Source organism: Pterocles gutturalis, unplaced genomic scaffold (assembly GCF_000699245.1).
Source record: "Pterocles gutturalis isolate BGI_N339 unplaced genomic scaffold, ASM69924v1 scaffold36204, whole genome shotgun sequence".
NCBI classification, from domain to species: Eukaryota; Metazoa; Chordata; class Aves; order Pterocliformes; family Pteroclidae; genus Pterocles; species Pterocles gutturalis.
In genome coordinates this window covers 11,495-32,647 of record NW_010131883.1, presented here as the reverse complement: position 1 = coordinate 32,647, position 21,153 = coordinate 11,495, and the positions used below count along the sequence as shown (strand labels likewise).

The 21,153-nt window shown below is 40.3% G+C and overlaps 2 protein-coding genes across 2 annotated transcripts in view; one reads left to right on the top strand and one right to left on the bottom strand.

Moving 5' to 3' along the window:
- Positions 1–153: 153 nt before the first annotated feature.
- Positions 154–19,941, top strand: POLR2B (polymerase (RNA) II (DNA directed) polypeptide B, 140kDa). Its single transcript, XM_010080742.1, has 24 exons — positions 154–224; positions 1,896–2,046; positions 5,501–5,613; positions 5,886–6,105; positions 7,025–7,183; positions 7,815–7,979; positions 8,483–8,679; positions 9,404–9,523; positions 9,896–10,082; positions 11,196–11,339; positions 11,621–11,760; positions 11,884–11,995; positions 12,459–12,613; positions 12,871–13,069; positions 13,176–13,344; positions 13,809–13,905; positions 15,205–15,299; positions 15,611–15,861; positions 15,949–16,038; positions 16,308–16,415; positions 16,881–16,994; positions 17,081–17,241; positions 18,614–18,809; positions 19,703–19,941. Exons 1-24 carry the CDS (start codon positions 154–156, stop codon positions 19,790–19,792), a joined length of 3,504 nt encoding a protein of 1,167 aa, XP_010079044.1. The 3' UTR covers positions 19,793–19,941.
- LOC104467106 (insulin-like growth factor-binding protein 7) overlaps positions 19,891–21,153 on the bottom strand; it is a gene marked incomplete at its 5' end in the record, with an annotated part of 3,108 nt that continues 1,845 nt past the window's right edge. The window contains one exon of the mRNA XM_010080743.1: positions 19,891–20,115. Within this exon, the coding sequence (XP_010079045.1) occupies positions 20,096–20,115 (20 nt within the window). The remainder of the gene's footprint in view (positions 20,116–21,153) is intronic.

Below are 21,153 nucleotides of genomic sequence, written 5' to 3'. Positions count from 1 at the left end.
CAGTGTTCTGCGGCCCTCGGGCAGCCAGAGGCGCTGCCGGGAGGCCGGAGGGGCCCTCGGGTCGCCGTGTGTCGCCTCCTGCCTCCCCAGTAGGTGAGGAGAGGCACCGAGGTGGTTGGAGCCCGGGCTGAATCTTGTGCTTCCTCGGCAGATATGCAATATGATGAAGACGATGATGAAATCACTCCCGACTTGTGGCAAGAAGCCTGCTGGATCGTTATTAGGTGATTTTTTTAAAAATTCACTGTTCTTAACATTTCGGTGTAAGTGCTTGTGGTGTTACAGGTGACATCCAGTTCGCCAGTAGCGTGTCATGGGAGCTCAGGCTGGGTGATGTTAAATTTATCACTTTCAGAGCAGAAGGGCTTTAGGCAGAAACAGCAGGGTTGGCATTAGGGATTAAGAAGCCCTATTGACCCCCAGTGGGGTATGCTGTTTTGAACGAAGAAAGAAGTTATTTTGATTCTATATCAAGCACATGGTTTTGCTTGCTACTCTCACAGCTGATGCTGGTATTAGGAATCAGTACTTGGCTGTTACACCATATTAGTGTTTTTCTAGCAAGATGTGAACATCCAGGAGCTGCATTTTCTTGTGGCTGTTAAGGAGTGGGATGCTGTGTGGAACTGAGTAAGAAGCGTTTCTCTTCCTAATTGCATTGTTCATAAAATGTATATGACTGGTGTCTTAGAGTAGTAGTTGTAAACTGAATCGTAGATCTGCGAGGTTCATCCCACAGGCAGTCTGTACGAAGAGCAGAGATGAGAAACTTTGGAAGCAGAAGGAGGTCCTTTCTTTTGCAGCCCAGTGAAGAGTGCTACCTTTGCTTTCAGTCGGATGGGAATTAACTGAGGCAAGTCCTTCAGCTGAGGCTGCACCTCACTCCATATGAAGAAACACTTTTTTACTGTGAGGGTGACTGAGAACTGGCACAGAGAGGTTATGGAGTCTCTGTCTTTGGTGGTTTGCAAAAACTTTCTGGACGTGGTCTTGGGCAGTCAGCTCTAGGTGACCCTGCTGGAGGGGGATGATCTCCAGAAGTCTCTTCCAACCCCAGCCATTCTGTGACACAGGTTTCCCTTTCCCTTCTTACTTCTCTTTGTGCAATAGCAGACTAATGTCAAGATTCACCGTGGCAACAGCATGGTAGCTGAGGGTGTGTTCCCCTTCTTGGGGAAGCCTGAGTTTATTGGTCGGGAGGTAGTTCTTACCAGTTTTGTGGGTTCCCTGTCTGGCTTCAGGAATGTGAGGTAGAGGAATGTGCTGGCAGGAGCTCCTGCAGCAGACGAATTTAGGTCATCCCATTCGAAGTTAGGATGTGGGGCTTTGACTTGGGTTTTTATTTTTCTGGTTAGATTGTGCTGGGTTGAAGCTGGGTGACAGGAAGGCTAAGAGAAATCCAGAGAAGGAATTAAGCTTTGAATCTCTGTGTAGCTGGAACAGAGGGTTTCCAAGCTAGGAAAAGTTCTGAGAACTGTTACCTTGACATAGGGACATGCACTTAGTTTACTGCAGCTTGGAAAATTAGTTAAAGCAAAGTAATTTACATACATTGTTGAAAACTTTAGCTGAAGCCACTTTTAGTGAAGTTTCAGTCATAATGTTTCCCATCTAATTTAAGGTAGACTGTATACAGTCATGGCTTAGCCAAGAGGTGGCAGCAAGTCTGTCGCTTTGTACTATCTGTGCCTTCAAACACTGAGAGAGAGTTGTTTGGCAATTTTGAGCATCTGTGTTTGAAACTCATGCCTTGAGAAAAGTGTATGTGTTTGATTCTGTACTGTATTTCGTGGCTTTTGGAAGGTTTTATAATAAATACATATTAAGCATGTTGATGTATAAAGTACATTAATTAAATTGAGATCTCTTGTTCATTAATTCACTTTCTTTTTTAGCTCCTATTTTGATGAGAAGGGTTTAGTCAGGCAACAGTTGGATTCTTTTGACGAGTTTATTCAGATGTCTGTGCAGAGAATTGTTGAAGATGCTCCACCAATTGATTTACAAGCTGAAGCTCAGCATGCCACAGGAGAAGTGGAAGAGCCGGTAAGTGGAGACCCCCAGCAGCAGTGGTGTGTTTTTACAATGCAAATGATTTTAGGTGGGTTTTATTTAGCCCACATTTCAAGAGACGGAAATACCTCTGAGTTATGACACTGCTCATGTAGTCAGTAGGACAGAAGTATGAACTCTTTGGAGTCTATGAGGTACATGGCCACGTTGCCAGATAGTCAGGAATATGGCTGAGAAGCACGTGCAAGAGCTTTGTTATCCATGGAATCGAACTTTAGGACACCTGAACATTGAATTTGTTACATGTTTTGACTGTTCCTTTGCATTGTTTTGCCCGCAAACAACTATCCTGTAGAGAGAATAACTGAAATTTGTTTTTATTTCTTTGTTAGACAAACAGTTCATAAACATTTATCTCACTGTAATTCTCCTTAATGATTCTTCTGTTATTCTGTGTATGTTATTGTGGAATTCTCTAGCTGTGCAGTTCTACAGTTGCTGTATGGGCTGTACGTGGTTACGGTTCAGATCACAAGCATGTTATGTACCATGCTGCTTTTTGCTCAAAAGCTAGTATTTTACTTTCTCAAAAAGGAGAAGTTAGCTTCTTATTAATCAATTTAAAGTTTTTAGGCATAGGTCTATATATGAGAAAAAAGGAAACTTGCTTTTTTCTTCAGAGGCTCTTGCAGGCAAACTCTTGCCTCGTTTGAAGACACCGGATTAATTTAAGGAGGCTGACTGTATTGGACTAATTTGACTTTTTGTTTCTTTCTTCCACTTCTGGGCCTCAAATTTTGAAGGCAATTTGGGCAATTTATAGCACATCAGAGGGTTTAACAACCATGCTTGGAGATTATAATTGTGGTAAATGTGTTCTTGAGAGTGCTTGCGTGAGAACTTGGGAAATTTGGTACTGTATGTGGCTGCCGCTGCAAATCCAGGAAAAAAGTGTTTCTTGGGGTAAGAATTGAGAGAATTTTTTTGACCTACAAAATGTTTGCTGACAAGGCTCTGACACCTATTATTATAGAAAGCTTTTGTGCCTTTTAAAAGTCAGATTGTTTTCAGATCACAGAATGTTAGAGATTGGAAGGGACCTCGAAAGATCATCTAGTCCAATCCCCCTGCCAGAGCAGGAACACCTAGATCAGATCACGCAGGAACGCATCCAGGCGGGCTTTGAATGTCTCCAGAGAAGGAGACTCCACAACCTCTCTGGGCAGCCTGTTCCAGTGCTCTGTCACCCTCACTGTAAAGAAGTTTTTTCTCATATTCAAGTGGAACCTCCTGTGTTCCAGCTTGAACCCGTTGCCCCTTGTCCTATCACTAAATGTCACAGAGAAGAGCCTGGCTCCATCCTCCTGACACTCACCCTTTACATATTTATAAACATTGATTAGGTCACCCCTCAGTCTCCTCTTTTCCGGGCTAGAGACCCAGCTCCCTCAGCCTTTCCTCATAAGGGAGATGCTCCATTCCCTTAATCATCTTTGTGGCTCTGCGCTGGACTCTCTCCAGCGGTTCTCTGTCCCTCTTGAAATGAGGGGCCCAGAACTGGACACAATATTCCAGATGCGGTCTCACCAGGGCAGAGTAGAGGGGGAGGAGAACCTCTCTCGACCTACTGACCACCCCCCTTCTGATACACCCCAGGATGCCATTGGCCTTCTTGGCCACGAGGGCACAGTGCTGGCTCATGGTCATCCTGCTGTCCACCAGGACCCCCAGGTCCCTCTCTGCTACACTACTCTCCAACAGTTCCGTACCCTTTCCAATAGTTCAAGTCTTACTTTGTTTACTGGTCCTATAGAATCATCCTAGGCACTGGTGTTACCCAGCTTACTGTGTTTTCAGTTATTGGTAACAGTTATCCTTCTCCAGCAGCAATTTTGGTTAGTAATAAGTAAGAGAGACTATCTTGAATAGAAAAGGCTAGTTGTTAGTATATGTTGTGGACAGAGCAGCAGTGACACTTCAGTTTGTCTGAAAGCTGTGTTTTTTTGATAAATTGTTGCAATGATCTGTTTAATCTCTAGAGGAAACAAAACCCACCCAATGCAGGTGTTAAAAGGGTGGCTCCTGTGGCTCTGTGTAAGACAAAATGTACGGGTTTAGATAATTTGCACCTTTGCCTTTAACAGTGAGTGCAGAGAAAGGGCTGAATATGAGGACTTTGAAGATACATTTCACTTGCAACATAAACCATAAATTGACTTTTTTTTTCTCTGCATTGGAGCTTGCTCTGCTAGAGCAAGTGTTGCTTTGGTGGTGTGCTATAGCGGAGTCCTTATGGCTGAGATATGGTAAAATGCCTGCATGGAATTCAAGTTTTCGTTTTGTAATAGATGTTCTCATCTGGCTTCTAGGCAGATAATTAGTTGGGGTGGCAGCACTGTAGTTCTTTGTGTTAGCTTCTGTTCTCCAAAGGGACACAGCAGGAAATAGCAACTTGAAAAAAAAAAAACATTGCAAGGCACCAAGCCTTTCAACTTGTATCCATATAGATTTGATGATTTGCTTCTGTTTCTCTACCTCTCTGGATTTTGGTCTGTGAAGGAATACTTTGTGAGCAGAGTGGCTCATCTCTAGGTCCTTTCCCATGCAAGGAGGCCAAGAGCCAAGGTGCTTCAGCAGGCTTGTGCACCAGGACAGAGACCACACATATGAAACACTTCAACAAAGATACTGTTGTGTAGCTGCTTGCTTTCTTTTAAGTTCTAGCTCCCCCTACCACGTACACAAATGCACTTTGATAAGAGCGTTGTTTTATAACTTTTACCCCTATATTTTAAATGCAAGGCTTTTGATTTAAGTGAACTGAATGCTCTAAATCTCATTGCAGTAGGATTCGGAGGGGTGAGTGGCTCTTGGAGCAAAATTAAGATCTGGAGAATTGTTCTAATGCTGAAATGTGTTTGTCCTTTCATGCCCATGGTTTCACTGTAACACGTGAAAGGGTTTCTGTGGAACTAAAACAAAGCTGTTAAATTTACTGTTTTATGCATAGGAGCAAAGCTTTACAAAAACTCACAGCTTGTTTGATATATTAGCTATCTCATTGTATGTATTGAAGCAGATTCACCTTTTTGCATCGTAAAACTGTCAGTTTTCTCTGACGTTACATAAACAATTAATATCTAAGTAAGTGTATGTAAGGCATGTTCTATTTGTTAATATATTCACTGACTCAGCAGATTTTGAGTTTATCAGCTATTTTATAGGAAGAAGACCTATTTGGGTACTTTATTCTTCTCTTACTATGGTAAATCTTTTTGACCCTTCAGTTTCCTCTGGTTTTTTTTATTAATGAGGTGTTTAGAAATTATTGAAAGGTTTTGAGTGCTTTTTTGATCTAGCCATCTGAAAAATAATTGTTTTTTGAGCTGACATGTGGCAGCGTTGGGTATTAAGCTCTAGGGCTATTCTTGAACAACTAAAATGGGTGTTTCTTCCACTTATAAATAAATGTCTTCTTGTTTTCCAGCCTCGGTATCTGTTGAAGTTTGAACAAATCTATCTCTCCAAACCTACGCATTGGGAAAGAGATGGAGCACCCTCACCTATGATGCCCAATGAAGCCAGACTGAGAAACCTTACGTAAGAACGAACTCTGTAGTGGATGAACACAAGGAAGGAATGGCTCTGTGCTATTAATTGATAGTCTCCTTCAATTTAGTAGTGCCTTGAAATGTAATAATTACTGCTCTATTTAAATTTCAATGTCTAGTTGTTAAAACCAGATGATGATTAATGATTTGTTAATAATGCTTAATATCAGCAGTGAGTGCTTAAATAATGGCATTCGTTATCCTTCTATACAACCTCAAGTAATAACTGACAAATAACACAATGATGTTTTTATTCTATAGATATTCAGCCCCCTTGTATGTGGATATAACTAAAACAGTTATTAAAGAAGGGGAGGATCAGTTACAGACACAGCATCAGAAAACTTTTATAGGAAAAATACCTATTATGTTACGTTCAACATACTGTTTGTTGAATGGCTTAACTGACCGTGACCTTTGTGAACTGAATGAATGCCCGCTTGATCCTGGTGGCTACTTTATCATTAATGGATCAGAAAAGGTAAGGAATTATACTTTGCACAGCCTTCTTTACAGACACTGGAAGTTCTGTTACTTGTTTCCATATGCTTTGCCAGGAGCAATTTTATTCCAGTGTATCACAGTTACTGTGAGTGCTCGTGATCTTGTAGAAAGATAGGCTTTTAGTCCTCTGTTAGGACTTTCTTGATCCACCTTTTCTTCTTCTCTGAGTCATGTTTCTCTTCTTCGGTTTCATAAGCTGTTTTGCATTGAATGCCGCTAAGTCCTCTAGATGTTTTCCTTTACATTTTCAACATTGCAGAGCAGCAGGCACTCTAAAATGAGGTACTATCCACTCAGTCTCTTCCAGTTTGTTCACAGCTGTATAGATGCATTTTATTATAAGAATAGGTTCTTCCCTCCATTGCTGTGCATTCAGCTTTAGCAAATCACATCCTCTGCATGCTTGTGCCTCACCAATGAAACTGCCAGTTTTTTGTAACTGACACCTGGGTAAACAGAGCAAAAGAAATTGAACTGTATTTTTCTTCTTGAGCGAATAAAAAAAATCTGGCTTTGGCTGTCGAAGGTCGCATTTAAATTTAAATGTCTGTGTAGTGTGTTGGCCTTGGAAAGAGATAGTGAAATGCTTTCTTTATCAGTGTTGTGTCTAAAGCTAATGGAAATGTCTTGGCACAGCTAGCAGCTGCTGTAAGTACATCATAGAGAACAGTGTTCTGGGAGTCTTTTGGTTTGGTTATTCTGTTTTAACTAGTTGTATGTTTTGCTGAATACTGTATTTTTAAAATATAGAGTATAATCCATCTGAGTCTGGCAAATTGACTTAATGCTGTGCAGTGCTCTTAAGGCACCTGAAGGAATACTAGAAACACACTGTGCTTGTTACTTAAGTGTGCCCTTTTGTCAGTTATTTACTAGTGTTCTTGTTTCTAACACAGGTTCTGATTGCTCAAGAGAAAATGGCTACAAACACAGTGTATGTGTTTGCAAAGAAAGATTCAAAATATGCCTACACAGGAGAGTGTAGATCTTGTCTGGAAAATTCGTCTCGACCGACGAGTACTATATGGGTTAGCATGCTGGCCAGAGGTGGGCAGGTATGCCTGAGAAGTAATAACCCTTGCGCTGGGGCTTACACTAAAGGTTGTTTTAGGAGTTTTGTTTGTTTTAGGAGTTTTGTTACTGTCCTGTCTCTTCATGTCATTTACATTTGGGATTTTGAGAAGAAATTTTTTCTGATGCTAAATTGTAAAGAAGGTAAAATTAAATGAAAATGTATTCAGTTTGTTATGGATTATGCCTGTCTTTGGGACAAATAACTTGAGGATTGAAATGAAGGCTCAGTTTGTGGCAGGTTTTAGGGCAAGACTAAAAAGTAATTTTAGAATTATTGTAAACAATTTTTTAAAAACCCAAACAAGTTGCATCCTGGTTTTTTACAAAGAAAAGAGTAGGAGCAGGGACCCTGTCTTTGCCGATGGCCAAGCTAGTGTTTAGATGAGCCAATATGTGTCTGTAAAACACATGTTTAACATCTAATTGTGCCATCGTTGAGGGAAAATAAGTGCTATTCATAACTTCAAAAGCAGAAAGTGTCAGTACTCGTTTACCATTGCACTGATGTTTAGAAATTCCCAGTATGGGATGTATCATCCAAATATAGAGAGATATTTTTATTTAAAGGCAATATAATTGAAGACTAATGTATGTTTTCCCCCATCTTTTCAGGGTGCAAAGAAGAGTGCTATTGGTCAACGCATTGTAGCAACTTTGCCATATATTAAACAAGAAGTCCCCATCATAATTGTCTTTCGTGCACTAGGCTTTGTGTCCGATAGGGACATTTTAGAGCACATCATATATGATTTTGAAGATCCAGAAATGATGGAAATGGTAATACATGTTAACTAATCCTGGCTTGACATTTGATGATGTGTAGGTGTGGATAATCATTCAAAGTATTGTTCATTTTCCAATTGGTTTTTTTTACTTTATTTTTTGGGGCTGTCTGTTAGAAATGTCAAACATTCTATGCCTAAATCTATTCTAATGAGTATTTTAAGTGAACAGAGTGCAATAGAAATTTCAAAGACTTAATATGTGTTTGAAGAGGCAGGGTCTTATCCTGCTGCTATTAACAGTAAAATCCCGATTTGCCTAGAATGTATGTGAATAAGAACTGTTTTTTGAAGTCTAGACTATTTTTATGCGCTTTCTGCATGCTCCATTACTGTTTTCTGCTGCTCTTGAAAGAGGTGCAATAGTAAAGCCAGAAAGAACTGGATCTGTAATTAGCAGTTCTTGAAAAGAATCATCAGCAAACTACTGCATAGTGTCCTTCAACCCCAACAGGCGCTGGACGCTACAGGATTTTGCTTTATTTTTTTGTGCATTAGGTCAAACCTTCTTTGGATGAAGCGTTTGTCATTCAGGAACAAAATGTTGCTCTAAACTTCATTGGATCAAGAGGTGCAAAGCCAGGTGTCACCAAAGAAAAGAGAATCAAGTACGCTAAGGAAGTCTTGCAGAAGGAAATGCTCCCGCATGTTGGTGTCAGTGACTTCTGTGAAACCAAAAAGGCCTATTTTCTAGGGTACGTCAGTGTTTTCTGTCACCCATCTGCGAATGGACCCTGAATACAGATTTTATTCACGTGTATCTATAAGATTGGAAGATCACACTGAGTGGAAGTTTGCTTTTAACCTCAGTCTTCTGGGTTTTCAGTGATACAATTTAGGGCACAATATAAAGTAGTATATGAAAACGCAAATGTCAGTAAAATAGAAAAAATGTTGAAACAAAACAAACTTTCAACACATTCTAGATCTTAAGTTAGATGTGATGGTAGTGATAAGTGACTCTTTGCATGGACAACTTATAGAGGTTGATAACTAATGTGTAGATAAGTACTGATAAGCTGTTTGTAATGTCAATGTACTTGTTAAAACTATTAGCATATCCTCTTAATCATTGCTTATTGGTATGCGGATAAACTGTGGTGTCAGGAGACTTAGCATTTTACACCTGATTTCACCTGCTTAAACATACCACATTTTAGAGTACAGGACAGACTTAGCAGAAGACGCGTTGCCATCGTGATGTAAATGTTACCTCCTCTATAGTTACCTGAACTTTCAGTGGGTCATTCACCTCTAAAGATGCACGTTCTGAAGATGTCTGTTTTATTCTGCAGTATTCCAAAGATCTGGAATGGACAGCCTTTAGGAAACAGTTCACTGATTTATCTGTGAAAGCATGTAATCTTTGTTGTGAATGTCTGCTGTCAGTTTAAAACATAAATTGTCTTATTTGCTTAGGTATATGGTTCATAGATTGTTGCTGGCGGCACTGGGAAGAAGAGAGCTTGATGACAGAGATCATTATGGCAACAAAAGACTTGATCTTGCTGGGCCACTATTGGCTTTCCTGTTCAGAGGGTAACTATATAATATATACATTGTCTTTGGAGATAATAGTAGAGGCATTGCCAACTCTGTGCTTCTAAATCAATCAGGCTGTTCTGATGTGTCTGATAGCTGGTCTTGGGCAGCACAGCCTGTATCTGATTATGACTTTGTCATGGAGTGGGTAGGTTTCCTATAATAGTAGGTGGCTATCACCAACTTGTTTTGAAGCATATTTTCTCCATGTTCACAAACAGATTAATTTGTTTTGGTTTTTCCCCTTCCTCCTCTAGTTACAAATTACTTGCTTCTCTTGAGAAGGCCAGTGACATTTTTTCCAAACAGTGCTGAGTAGGCTGAAATGCTACAGTACTGTTTAATTATGTTTCTTGGCATCTTCTACAGAATGTTTAAGAATTTGCTGAAGGAAGTGAGAATATATGCACAGAAGTTTATTGACAGAGGGAAGGATTTCAACTTGGAACTGGCAATTAAAACAAGAATTATTTCAGATGGTTTGAAGTATTCATTGGCAACAGGAAACTGGGGTGACCAGAAAAAAGCTCATCAGGCCAGAGCAGGAGTATCTCAGGTATGAAATCTAAATAAGGCACAGTAGCATTTGTCAGGTTTACGTAAGAGTAAAACTATATCATGAAAGAGTTTAACATTGCTTGGCAGCTGTTCATGTTGTATGTTAAATAGAACCTTTTTTAAAAGGAAACTTCCACAGCTGACACAGGTGAAGATCCAAATAGTTGAGTCTGGTGTGGGGTTTGGTTTTGTTGTTGTTGTTTAGTTTTGGTTTTAACTATTGTGTTCACTGCTAAAAAGTTGGTGTAAGTCTTTACAAGACTTTTTATGTTAGAGCATATGCTTGTGTGTCTGGTCAAGTCCTAGCCCAGGCAATCTTCAGGGAGGATGGATTTCTTTCCTTTAATTACTTCCAGTGCTTCAAAGGTGGTTAAAGAAATTGGAGTGACACTTTGTGACATAATAGTTATGTATTCCACAGGTAATGATGAGGAGCACTGACTTTATTAGTCTGGAGCAGTGCTTAGTTGAGCTTGTTTCTCATAAAGGTGGAAACAGGAAGGAGGTGGCAGTTTTTAAATGACAGCACATTTTGTTGTCTGAAACCCTGGTGAGATCGTAATTTGGGGAAAGCAAAGACAGGAAAGGGGCGAAGTTGGTTACTGTCCCTTGATGGTGTCTTGTTGGTGTATGTGTATGAGGGGCTTGTTTGCCTTTTTTAAATAAACTCTCACATTTCAGGCTGTAAAATTAAATTTTCTTAAATTTTTGAGAAGCCTTGAGCAGACTCTGAAAAGAATGAAAATGCTGATTTACTCCTAATAACTAAGTAGTCATTTTTTCAAACTGAGCTTGAGAAGATGTCCGTGTCATTGTACAGACAAACCCTCCTGGTGAAAACACAGCTTAAAAATTATTTTTACAAGTATCACTCAATCTAGTTACCTGATTAGCATAAACAATACTCCAAAAACAGATTTTAAGGGTAAACTTAGTCTAAGATTAATGGAGATGAACTAAAAAGTGTAGCTAACAAAAATCAGAGCTATTTTAGTTCTTTTGAACTACGTAATTTCTAGAGGACATCGATCCTTTGCTGTAATGTTATCATGATGCCTGTCCACAACACATGTAAGAAGCTTTGACTAACTGAATTCCTTACTATGTGCAGGTGTTAAACCGCCTGACTTTTGCATCTACGCTTTCCCATCTGCGACGCCTGAATTCTCCGATTGGTAGAGATGGTAAACTAGCAAAGCCCAGACAGCTGCACAATACGCTGTGGGGAATGGTTTGCCCTGCTGAGACTCCTGAGGTAATTAAAGTTAATATTTATGTCAGTACTTACTCATGCCTAACTGCTTTTATCTGCTAGTCGTTTTATAGCTGTGGCACTGGTGATGATTGCTTGCACTTTTTTTGAAATCCTGAGATGAATATTTAGATTTGTAGCTAACACTGATGTTGAATTGTATAAATTATTAAAGCAAATAACATGTTTTGTGTCCAGTTCCTTGAGGACTTGAAGTTTAAGTTCTCAGATCTTGGGGTAATCTCTTGATTTGGAAATGCAAGTTAACTTTGTGTTTCTACTAGGGTCATGCAGTAGGACTTGTCAAGAACTTAGCCCTGATGGCTTACATTTCTGTGGGGTCTCAACCATCCCCTATTTTGGAATTCTTGGAAGAGTGGAGTATGGAAAACCTGGAAGAAATATCTCCAGCAGCAATAGCTGAGTATGTGCAAATGAAATTGTTTAAACAGATTTAAGCTTTTTATCCTGCACAACGCTTCAAGGGTTTGGGTTTTCTGGGTTGGTTTTTTTTTTTATTATTATTTGTTTTTTCCCCTCTTTCTAGCGCTACCAAGATCTTTGTTAACGGCTGCTGGGTAGGAATACACAAAGATCCGGAGCAGCTCATGAATACCCTACGGAAGCTCCGTCGTCAGATGGACATCATTGTCTCGGAGGTATGAATTTTATGTATAGAGAAGTGGAGTTTCTTCTTAGATGAGAGAGGTCATCATTCCTTGATACCTCCAAATGCCTCCAAATAGCATTATTTGCAAGTCTCTTTCTGAACATACTTCACATTGCTTGGTTTATTTTGTTTTGGGAGTTTTTGGGGGTTTGGTGCTTTGTTTGTTTGTTTGATGTTGTGTGTGATTTGTTGTTTGTTTGTGGGTTTCTTGTTTTGTTTGTTGTGGTTTTCTTGTGTGTTTTATTTTGGTTTTAAGAGGATCCAGTTGAAAAAACAGTTGAAAATAGTCTCTTGAAATGCTTCTGTTTGTAGGAGTGTTAATGTGTGTTCTGTGCTGCTGGTAGCACCTGTAAGGTCTTTGCTTTAGGGAACTTTGTTATTCTGTTTTGTGTTCCATAACTCTTGTTCCAGGTTAAGACTTTGTACTCATGGGGTGCTGCTTTCTTGTACAGGTCTCAATGATTAGGGATATTCGTGAGCGAGAAATCCGCATCTATACTGATGCAGGCAGAATTTGCCGACCCCTTTTAATTGTGGAAAAACAGAAGTTGTTGTTGAAGAAAAGGCATATTGATCAACTGAAGGAACGAGAGTATAACAACTACAGGTGAGATGTGTTCCTGAAATTCAACTTAATGTCTGATTTTTCCATCTTGGAAGCTGCAGGTTCCCCCAGACTGGAGAGAGAAATATTTAAAGCTTTGTGCAACACAAAGATGCTTTCTCTGCCTGGTGGCTTAATTCATTTATTTATCACGCTAAGGCAGTGGTAGTAATAATAAGCCAGGGAAGTCCTTGTTCTTGTTACTGCTGAAGAGACCCGTTTTATGTGTTAGTTGAGTATTTCTGACGTTGGTTATTCAGTTGGCAGGATCTCGTGGCCAGTGGTGTAGTAGAGTACATTGATACCCTGGAAGAAGAGACTGTGATGCTGGCAATGACTCCAGATGATTTGCAAGAGAAAGGTGTGGCGTATTGTTCCACGTACACACACTGTGAGATTCACCCATCTATGATCCTGGGAGTATGTGCATCTATTATCCCTTTCCCTGATCACAACCAGGTCAGTACACTTCTGACATCCCACTTTTCAAGCTGATAGAAAACCCACAGGTGTATGTGTGAAGAGCTTTATGTACCTATATACTGGTCTTCCCTTGTCTGTCTAGTCTCCCAGGAACACGTACCAGTCTGCTATGGGTAAACAGGCTATGGGAGTTTACATTACAAACTTTCATGTTCGTATGGATACGCTGGCACACGTGTTGTATTATCCTCAGAAGCCCCTTGTAACAACACGCTCCATGGAGTACTTGCGATTTAGAGAGTTACCAGCAGGTATGTTCTCAGTTAGTGTGTATTAAGCAAAAATGCTACTGTTTTGTTTAAACTGTCACAAATGTTGAGTATATAATACTTGAATATTTAGCAAATGTATGTAATTTAGAAAACAATTATAGGTTCAATGTTAACTTGTAGCTTGACATCTAGGCTGCAAAAAAGTACATTGCTAGGTTTGCAGCTGAAACAACTATCCATATAGTCTGCTAAAATCTAACTCGAAAAATGCATTTTCTGTGTTGGTATTTGGAGGTTCTTCACAAGGGGTCACTCTTGACTCGCTTTTCTACCTGAAGTTGCATTTGGTGATACCACGTGCTTTTTCTGTGTGGAACATTGAGATTTTATCTGAGAAACGGTACAACAGCTTCATTGTAGAGAATCCAGCTTGTTTTGAGTTTTAAGTAATGCCTGTCTGGTATGTGTGCCTTCCTTCAAAGTATTTGCTCTATGTATTATAGGTATCAACTCGATTGTAGCCATTGCATCCTACACAGGCTATAACCAGGAAGACTCTGTCATCATGAATCGTTCTGCTGTTGACAGAGGCTTTTTCAGGTGAGACTTTGTAAATTTTGTATCTGTTTAAAAGGGGGCGGTAAATATTTGTCCAGAGGCTCAAGAAAATGTCATTTTATCCTGGAAGACACTGTTCTCTAAATCTTTTCAACCTGAGAAGCTTTTTAATTTTTTTTTTTAACGAGGGTGGAGGGAGCAGCACAGTGAAAATGGTGAATGTGTATCTTAGCAAAACACAATGAGTAATGGTTCATCCTTTATATAACCTGACTTCCCACTCTGTCATCCCAACTCGTCCATTTTGGTCTTTACTGTGTTTACTGGCTTTTGCATGATGGTCAAATGAAAAAATAGTTGGACACTTTGCTGTTATATTTTCATGTAACTCTTGCCAGTTACATGAACTCCTTAATGGCAATATTGCAGCTTTGTGATATTGTCTTTAGTAGCATGACAGTTGCTACCAGTGAGGACTGGCATGTTCCTCTCCTTGGTAGGAACTGCTGTTGAGACAACTGGCAACTGATGTGACTTTATGCATTGTAGTTCTTAGATGGCTGTGGTTAGCTGTATAGCTGGTCGATGGTTTTCTAGTTATGTTCATTTTCTTTTGTCCGAGTTGAGCCCAAGAAGTGTGTCCTTGGTGTCTTGGATCTGCTGCCTTCCAATGTAAAATAAGTATGAGACTATTAGACTTTTATGGCTCATGTATAGAACCTCCTGTGTGCCTGGGAACAATTAAATGTGGATAATATTGTGGCTTTGGTGTGCTGGCAACTGAGGCAGCAAACAAAAACCCCTAAAGCCCCAGAAAGAAGCCTGTATAAATTGAAAGTTTTCCACTGCAGCTTGGTTGTACTGAGTGTGGCACTACAAGGTAGCAGTAGAAGCCTAAAAATGCTTGAAAAATGGTACTTTTAAGGGGAAAAGTAATATGAAAATGGTATGATGAAGATGTGAATAAACTTTAGGAATAATAACTACTTCTGAGATATCAAGCAGGTCCAAAGGTCTCTGCAGTTAGCCAAAAATGAGCCTGTTATCCATAGGTACTTTGTCAATATCTGAAAAGTGACCATCAAAATGCCATATGAAAACTGTTTTTTGTTTGTTTAGTGGGGTGTTTTTTGTTGTTTTTTTCCCCTCCTCAATGATGGTCAGGTTAACAAGACTTCAGAGGAAAGGTTGAGTGGCATGTGAATATTATTTGTGTTGGTTGTCATTAGTAACAGTAGCCATAATATGTACTAAAAGGGTGATTATAGTGAAATTGGGATGTACAGATGAGGAAAAAATGATGCTGGTTTCACTGGAGAAGGTTTTATAACTTTGTTTCAGATCTGTGTTCTATCGCTCGTATAAAGAGCAAGAGTCTAAAAAAGGGTATGACCAAGAGGAAGTTTTTGAAAAACCTACACGTGAAACTTGCCAAGGTAAGATACAGGAGTGTACAAAGACTGATTTTTTTTTTTTTTTTTAAATTAAATTTTGTGGGCAAGGTTGTTAGTGTTGTTGAACTGATATTCAGTCTTTATTTTGGGACATATAAAATAGCAGAAATGTCTGCTAGCATTAATTAATAGCAAAATACATAGCTGAGATATTTGCATAAAATTATCTTTAGACACTTCAGCAGTAGCCTGAAGTTGCAAGCAGACTTGTTGAATTTCTACAGAACATCAAAGTCAGTATGATGAAAAATTTAGGAGTGTACTTTTCTTTTCCTTTTTTTTTTTCCCCCAAGGTATGAGACATGCAATCTATGACAAACTTGATGATGATGGTTTGATAGCACCTGGGGTACGTGTGTCTGGGGACGATGTCATCATTGGCAAAACAGTAACGCTGCCAGAAAATGAAGATGAACTGGAAAGCACTAACAGACGTTTCACAAAGAGAGACTGCAGCACTTTTCTGCGAACTAGTGAGACTGGTATTGTAGATCAGGTCATGGTAACCCTTAACCAGGAAGGATACAAGTTCTGCAAGATTAGGGTGAGCACTGATGTGTGTGCTTTCTACTTTTAATCATTTTTGTTCTGTATTTAAGTTACCAGTTGAACGTTTTCCTATGGCTTACAGGTACGCTCTGTAAGAATCCCACAAATTGGAGATAAATTTGCCAGCAGACACGGTCAGAAAGGAACCTGTGGTATCCAGTATAGGCAGGAGGTAGTGATTTTTTATTTCCTTCTTAACATTTTATCTCTGATCTTCTTAGCATCAGAACTGCCTTAAGTTAGTTGTCTGTCGAGTATCTACTCAGGGGCAATACATTGACTTAAATTTAGCTAAAATATGTTTAGAAAGGGACACAGTTGCTTCTTACATAGTACTTCAATGCCTTTGAAATGTTTTAAAATATTTAATTTGAATCCAGGCAACTGCTGTTCTAAAGCTGATATTCTGGTAAGTACTGAGTGTCTGTTTCCCTGCTCCAGGATATGCCCTTCACCTGTGAAGGCATCACACCTGATATAATTATCAACCCCCATGCCATCCCTTCTCGCATGACCATCGGTCACTTGATTGAGTGTCTTCAGGGGAAGGTAAGAAGAATCTTTTATGCTGCATGTCTGAGCAATATGAATTAAAATGGTTTTGGGTTTGTTTGTTTGGGGTTTTTGGTGAAGATACTATTCTCTGGTAGGTGTTAGTCCACTAAAAAATAAAGGTTGTTCTCCAGTTACTTGATAGCAAAAACAGGTTTCTTGGGGAAGACCTACAGTCCTGTAAATTTTGTCCACCAAGTCAGACTACAAGTACACTCTCTAATCTGTTGCTTTTATTCCAAATATTTCCTATGACCTAGAAAGCGGAGTAGCAAAATTGTTGATACTGTGTGTTTTTAAAAATCTCACCCTAAATTGTGTAGCTGATGAACAAAGCAAGACAGCATACCATCACGGGCATGGAATCTCAAGTTCTGGCATTAAAACTATTTGAAACAGCTGTATGTTGTCTGACCAGTCCTTCAGAAATCTGACAAGCTTTTGCAAATCTCTTTTCTGTAGGTGTCCGCAAACAAGGGCGAAATTGGTGATGCTACACCTTTTAATGATGCTGTCAATGTGCAGAAGATCTCCAATCTTTTATCAGATTATGGCTATCATCTAAGAGGAAATGAGGTATAATCAAAATGTCAATTCACTGTAATTTTTTACTATACATTTGATGATGGCTTATCATTCAGTGATTTCATTGACTACTTCAGGTCCTCTACAATGGCTTCACTGGTCGAAAAATCACATCACAGATCTTCATTGGTCCTACATATTATCAGCGGTTGAAGCACATGGTAGATGACAAAATCCATTCTCGTGCAAGAGGGCCAATCCAGATACTTAACAGACAGCCCATGGAAGGCAGATCTCGGTAAGGAAGTTTATTAGTTTCTATACAGTGTTTTCTTTGATGTTTTTAGCCCTGGAAATTAGCTGCCTCAACTTTACAGCTAGAACTTAATTAGCTCACCATCACCCAGTTAGCCATCCATTTTCATGTGTTTGGCTTAAGATGATGTGTTGGGTGCAGGTGTCAAGGTTTTGGTGCTCCTGGGGTGGCTTCTCTGAGAAGGGTCCAGGGGTTGCCCTGTGCTGGACACAGCCACTTACAGCTGGCTCCAACAGACCCACCGCTGGCCAGAGCTGAGCCCATTCGTGACACTGGTGGCACCTCTGTGATAACAGGTATCTAAGAAAGAGTGACAAAGGCTGTGCAGCAGCTGTGAGAGAGGAGTGAGAAAATGTGAGGGGAACAGCCCTGCAGACACCTGGGTCAGAGAGGGAGGAGGTGCTCCAGGCGCCGGAGCAGAGTCCCCTGCAGCCTGTGGAGAGCCCGTGGTATGAAGCAGGTTGTCCCCCTGCAGCCCACAGAGGACCATGGTGGAGTAGATATCCATGCTGCAGCCTGTGGAGAGCCCACACTGGAGCAGGCTCCTGACAGGAGCTGTGATGTGCAGGGGGACCCATGCTGCAGCAGTCTGTTCCTGAAGGAGTGGACCCTGTGGGAAGGGCCATTGCTGGACCAGTTTGTGAAGGACTGTCCCATGGGAGGGACCCGATGCTGGAGCAGGGGAAAAGTTAGGAGGGAGGAGTGGCAGAGAGGAACTGTTATGCACTGACTGCAACCCTTGTGACCATGGGGAGGGGAGGAGGGAGTTGGGAATGAAGGAGTAAAGCTGAGCGTGGGAAGAAGGTAGGGAAGATGTTTTCAGTTTTGTCTTTGTTTCTTGCTGTCCTAGTCCATTTTCAATGGGTAATAAATTAAATTAATTTTTCCCATGCTAAGTCTGTTTTGCCTGTGATGGCAATTAGTAAGTGATCTCCCTGTTTTTATCTCAACCCACGAGCTTTTCCATCTTACTCTCCCTGTCCTGTTGATGTGGAGGAGTGAGAGAGCTGCTTGGTGGGCATTTGGCAGCCAGCCACAGTCAAACACACCACAAATAAGTAGAAAATGATGTAATTGTTTACCTCATTTTGCTTATACAGTTGTGCTGTGGCCGTTAGCTGTCTGACATCTGCTTTAGAAATGCTCAACAGCAGCTACAAATTACTGTGTTCGCATTCTCACTAACAGTTTTATTCTGAGGTGTTAGAGGAAAATTAATGCACAGCTTTGTGCACTCCTGCCTTGTAGTGCTGCTGTGTTTCTGATAAGTTACTTGTTAAACCAACGGGAAATGATGTGTTTTGGCAATGAACTCAAAGCTGAGGGGTTTGGTGTTTTTTTTTCCTCTTTTCAGTGATGGTGGCCTTCGTTTTGGAGAAATGGAACGAGATTGCCAGATTGCTCATGGAGCAGCCCAGTTCTTAAGAGAAAGATTGTTTGAAGCTTCAGACCCATACCAAGTCCATGTCTGTAACCTCTGTGGAATCATGGCGATTGCAAACACAAGGACTCACACCTATGAATGTCGGGGATGCCGTAATAAAACTCAGGTACGTGTGGTTTTCATCAGCCAGTGTTTCTCTTTGTGGGTAAGAGGAAATGCCACTTGGGTGAACAGGAGGATAGGGATGTAAATATTTAAAGAAGCAGCAGAACAATTGCTATTTTAGTTTCATAACTGTTTTAAGTGTTTATAGTGTCCAAGTTAATGTGGATGTTTCCTTATTACTTTTACAGTGTTGGCCTGTCGCTTGGCAGGAAATGCTGTTCAAGTGTCTTGCAGTGCAGAGTTTTCAGAGACTTTAAAAGTAAATGCTTGAGAGCTTATTTTTAGAAGTAAAACTCAGAGGAATTTAGAGCCATCGCCCTTGTGACTGTCCCCCTGAAGATATTTATGCTTGCAGAGCTGGGTCCCCATGGGGGATCTTGTGTTTTATGTTGGTTTTGGTTTTTTTTTTAAATAAAAAAAGATCTGTAGTGTGTGCTTGGTTACAGAACTATGTCAAGGGAAAGTGTCAGCACAGATAAAAATAGTTGCCTTAAACAGTCTTGTTGTTGTGCTAGGGACTGACTGCTGCAGCTCTAACAATGGCGTTGGAGTTACTGAAGAGGTGCCCGCTAGAAATCTTAACTGCATTTACTGTACATCCGGCGCACTTTGCTATGCACGTTTTCCCTTGTTAAATGGCTCTTGTTTAAGAGCAGATCCCTTGGCTGCAGGTTGTATCATTAAAATGTGTTCTGGCTAGCTGCTCTGTAGGCTCTACATTCTCGGCTTCCCTCTTGCTTTGTTACTGTCTGTGAGCAGTTCTTGTTAAATGCTTTCATGCATAACCTCAGATTCACTTTTGAGCCAAAACCTTGACAAGTTATTTGTGTAGAGGGTGGTGGAAGTTGATGCTTTAGGAGTGCTTATCACAAGTCTCTTGAAATCTCTTTCCAGATATCTTTGGTTCGAATGCCCTATGCCTGCAAACTCCTCTTCCAAGAACTGATGTCTATGAGTATTGCACCTCGTATGATGAGTGTTTAGCCTGTAAAAGGGCTTTTTTTTTTTTTTATTGTGATATTGAAGTGCTCAGGTTTTGTTTCGTGTAGGTTGCATTTAAAATAGTTTTACTCATCTGCTACGTGCTGTTTAAAAGTATGTTTATTTCCTGTAAATAGAATTAAAATTTGTAATCAAACTTGTGAATCTCTTTATTTGTGTATCTGTGAAAGAAGTGTGCAAGCAAATTGGTAATCAAAGAATAGGGGAGTTAAGAGGGAATGATTAGTGAGCTAGAAAAAGCAAGAGGCTGCAGCTTTCCAAAATATGTAAGTGAAAGTCCTCACATCACAGCTCTGCACCATCATCTGTGGAAAAACAAAAACATGTTATGCTCTGTACTGTTCCAAGGGGTAATATCGCAACTTGGGCAGTAAGCACAGTGCATGAGTTTCCTGATGTTTTAGGCAAGGGCAAGACCTGACAACTCAGTCCTGACCCATCCTTCCTTCTTTTCTTCCTTCCTTCCTTCCCTATTGCAGGACTACAGCAGCAGGGGGACGTAACAGATGGCATTTTTCTGTGCTGAGATCACCTGGACATGCGACACAGGGTCCCTAATGGCGTAGTGTGTAGCTAGGACATCTGACAGTTTGTTCCATTAACATTATCAATTTCCTTTCAGTAACTGTGGACTGCTAGCTTATTGCTTAGCTACAGCATGCTTACTTGACAGCTTTCCTGCAGCTGAAAAGAAACAGCTGTAACGTGCAGTGTGTGTGTAAGAAATAAACCCTGAGGCAATACATGCGGTACTATAGCCTTGCGGTAGAGTTACTGGGAGAGGGGGAGAGAACATCTTTACTCTGGGGCATAAGTGTGCTGCTCATGGCACAACTCGGTAAAACACAATTTCATTCACATTCATAAATAAGATGTTTGAAAAGGGATTAGAGACTAGGTAAAGATCCTTAGCAAAGTTCCTGTGTGTAAGTGATAACTGGGCTTCACTTTATGCTCTTATTTCATGAAAATAAATAAAGCATTAAGTGCTTTAGGTTCCCCCTCGGTCTTGGGGCTGTTTGTGCCAATACTGCTCCTAGGAGAGATGGGGCAGATTTGGAAGCGTTCGGAGAATGCTGAAAGCATGACATAAATTTAGGGCTGGAAAACCACTGAAAGTTGCTTTGTAAAAACCCCAAAAGGTGTTTTTAATTTGGTATCAATCTCCAGTACTTTATAGCCCTTGGGGGGTTACTGAACAATCCCTTGAGAACCCTAGCAGCTGAGATTTGCTGGGAATGTTCTGACAAACCCAGTAAAAGTTGCCTGTTAAACTGTTATTTCTAGTGCGCATTATTTTTTCAGAAAGCATTAAACAGAGGTGGTCCTTCTGTATCAAATAA

Excerpts from the sequence above, each read along its gene's own strand:
- POLR2B (XM_010080742.1), top strand. The coding sequence starts at position 154 with ATGCAATATGATGAAGACGATGATGAAATCACTCCCGACTTGTGGCAA. Across the intron at positions 11,761-11,883 it reads TCTCCAGCAGCAATAGCTGA|CGCTACCAAGATCTTTGTTA; the intron begins GTATGTGCAAAT and ends CCCTCTTTCTAG. Across the intron at positions 15,300-15,610 it reads TACACGTGAAACTTGCCAAG|GTATGAGACATGCAATCTAT; the intron begins GTAAGATACAGG and ends TTTTCCCCCAAG.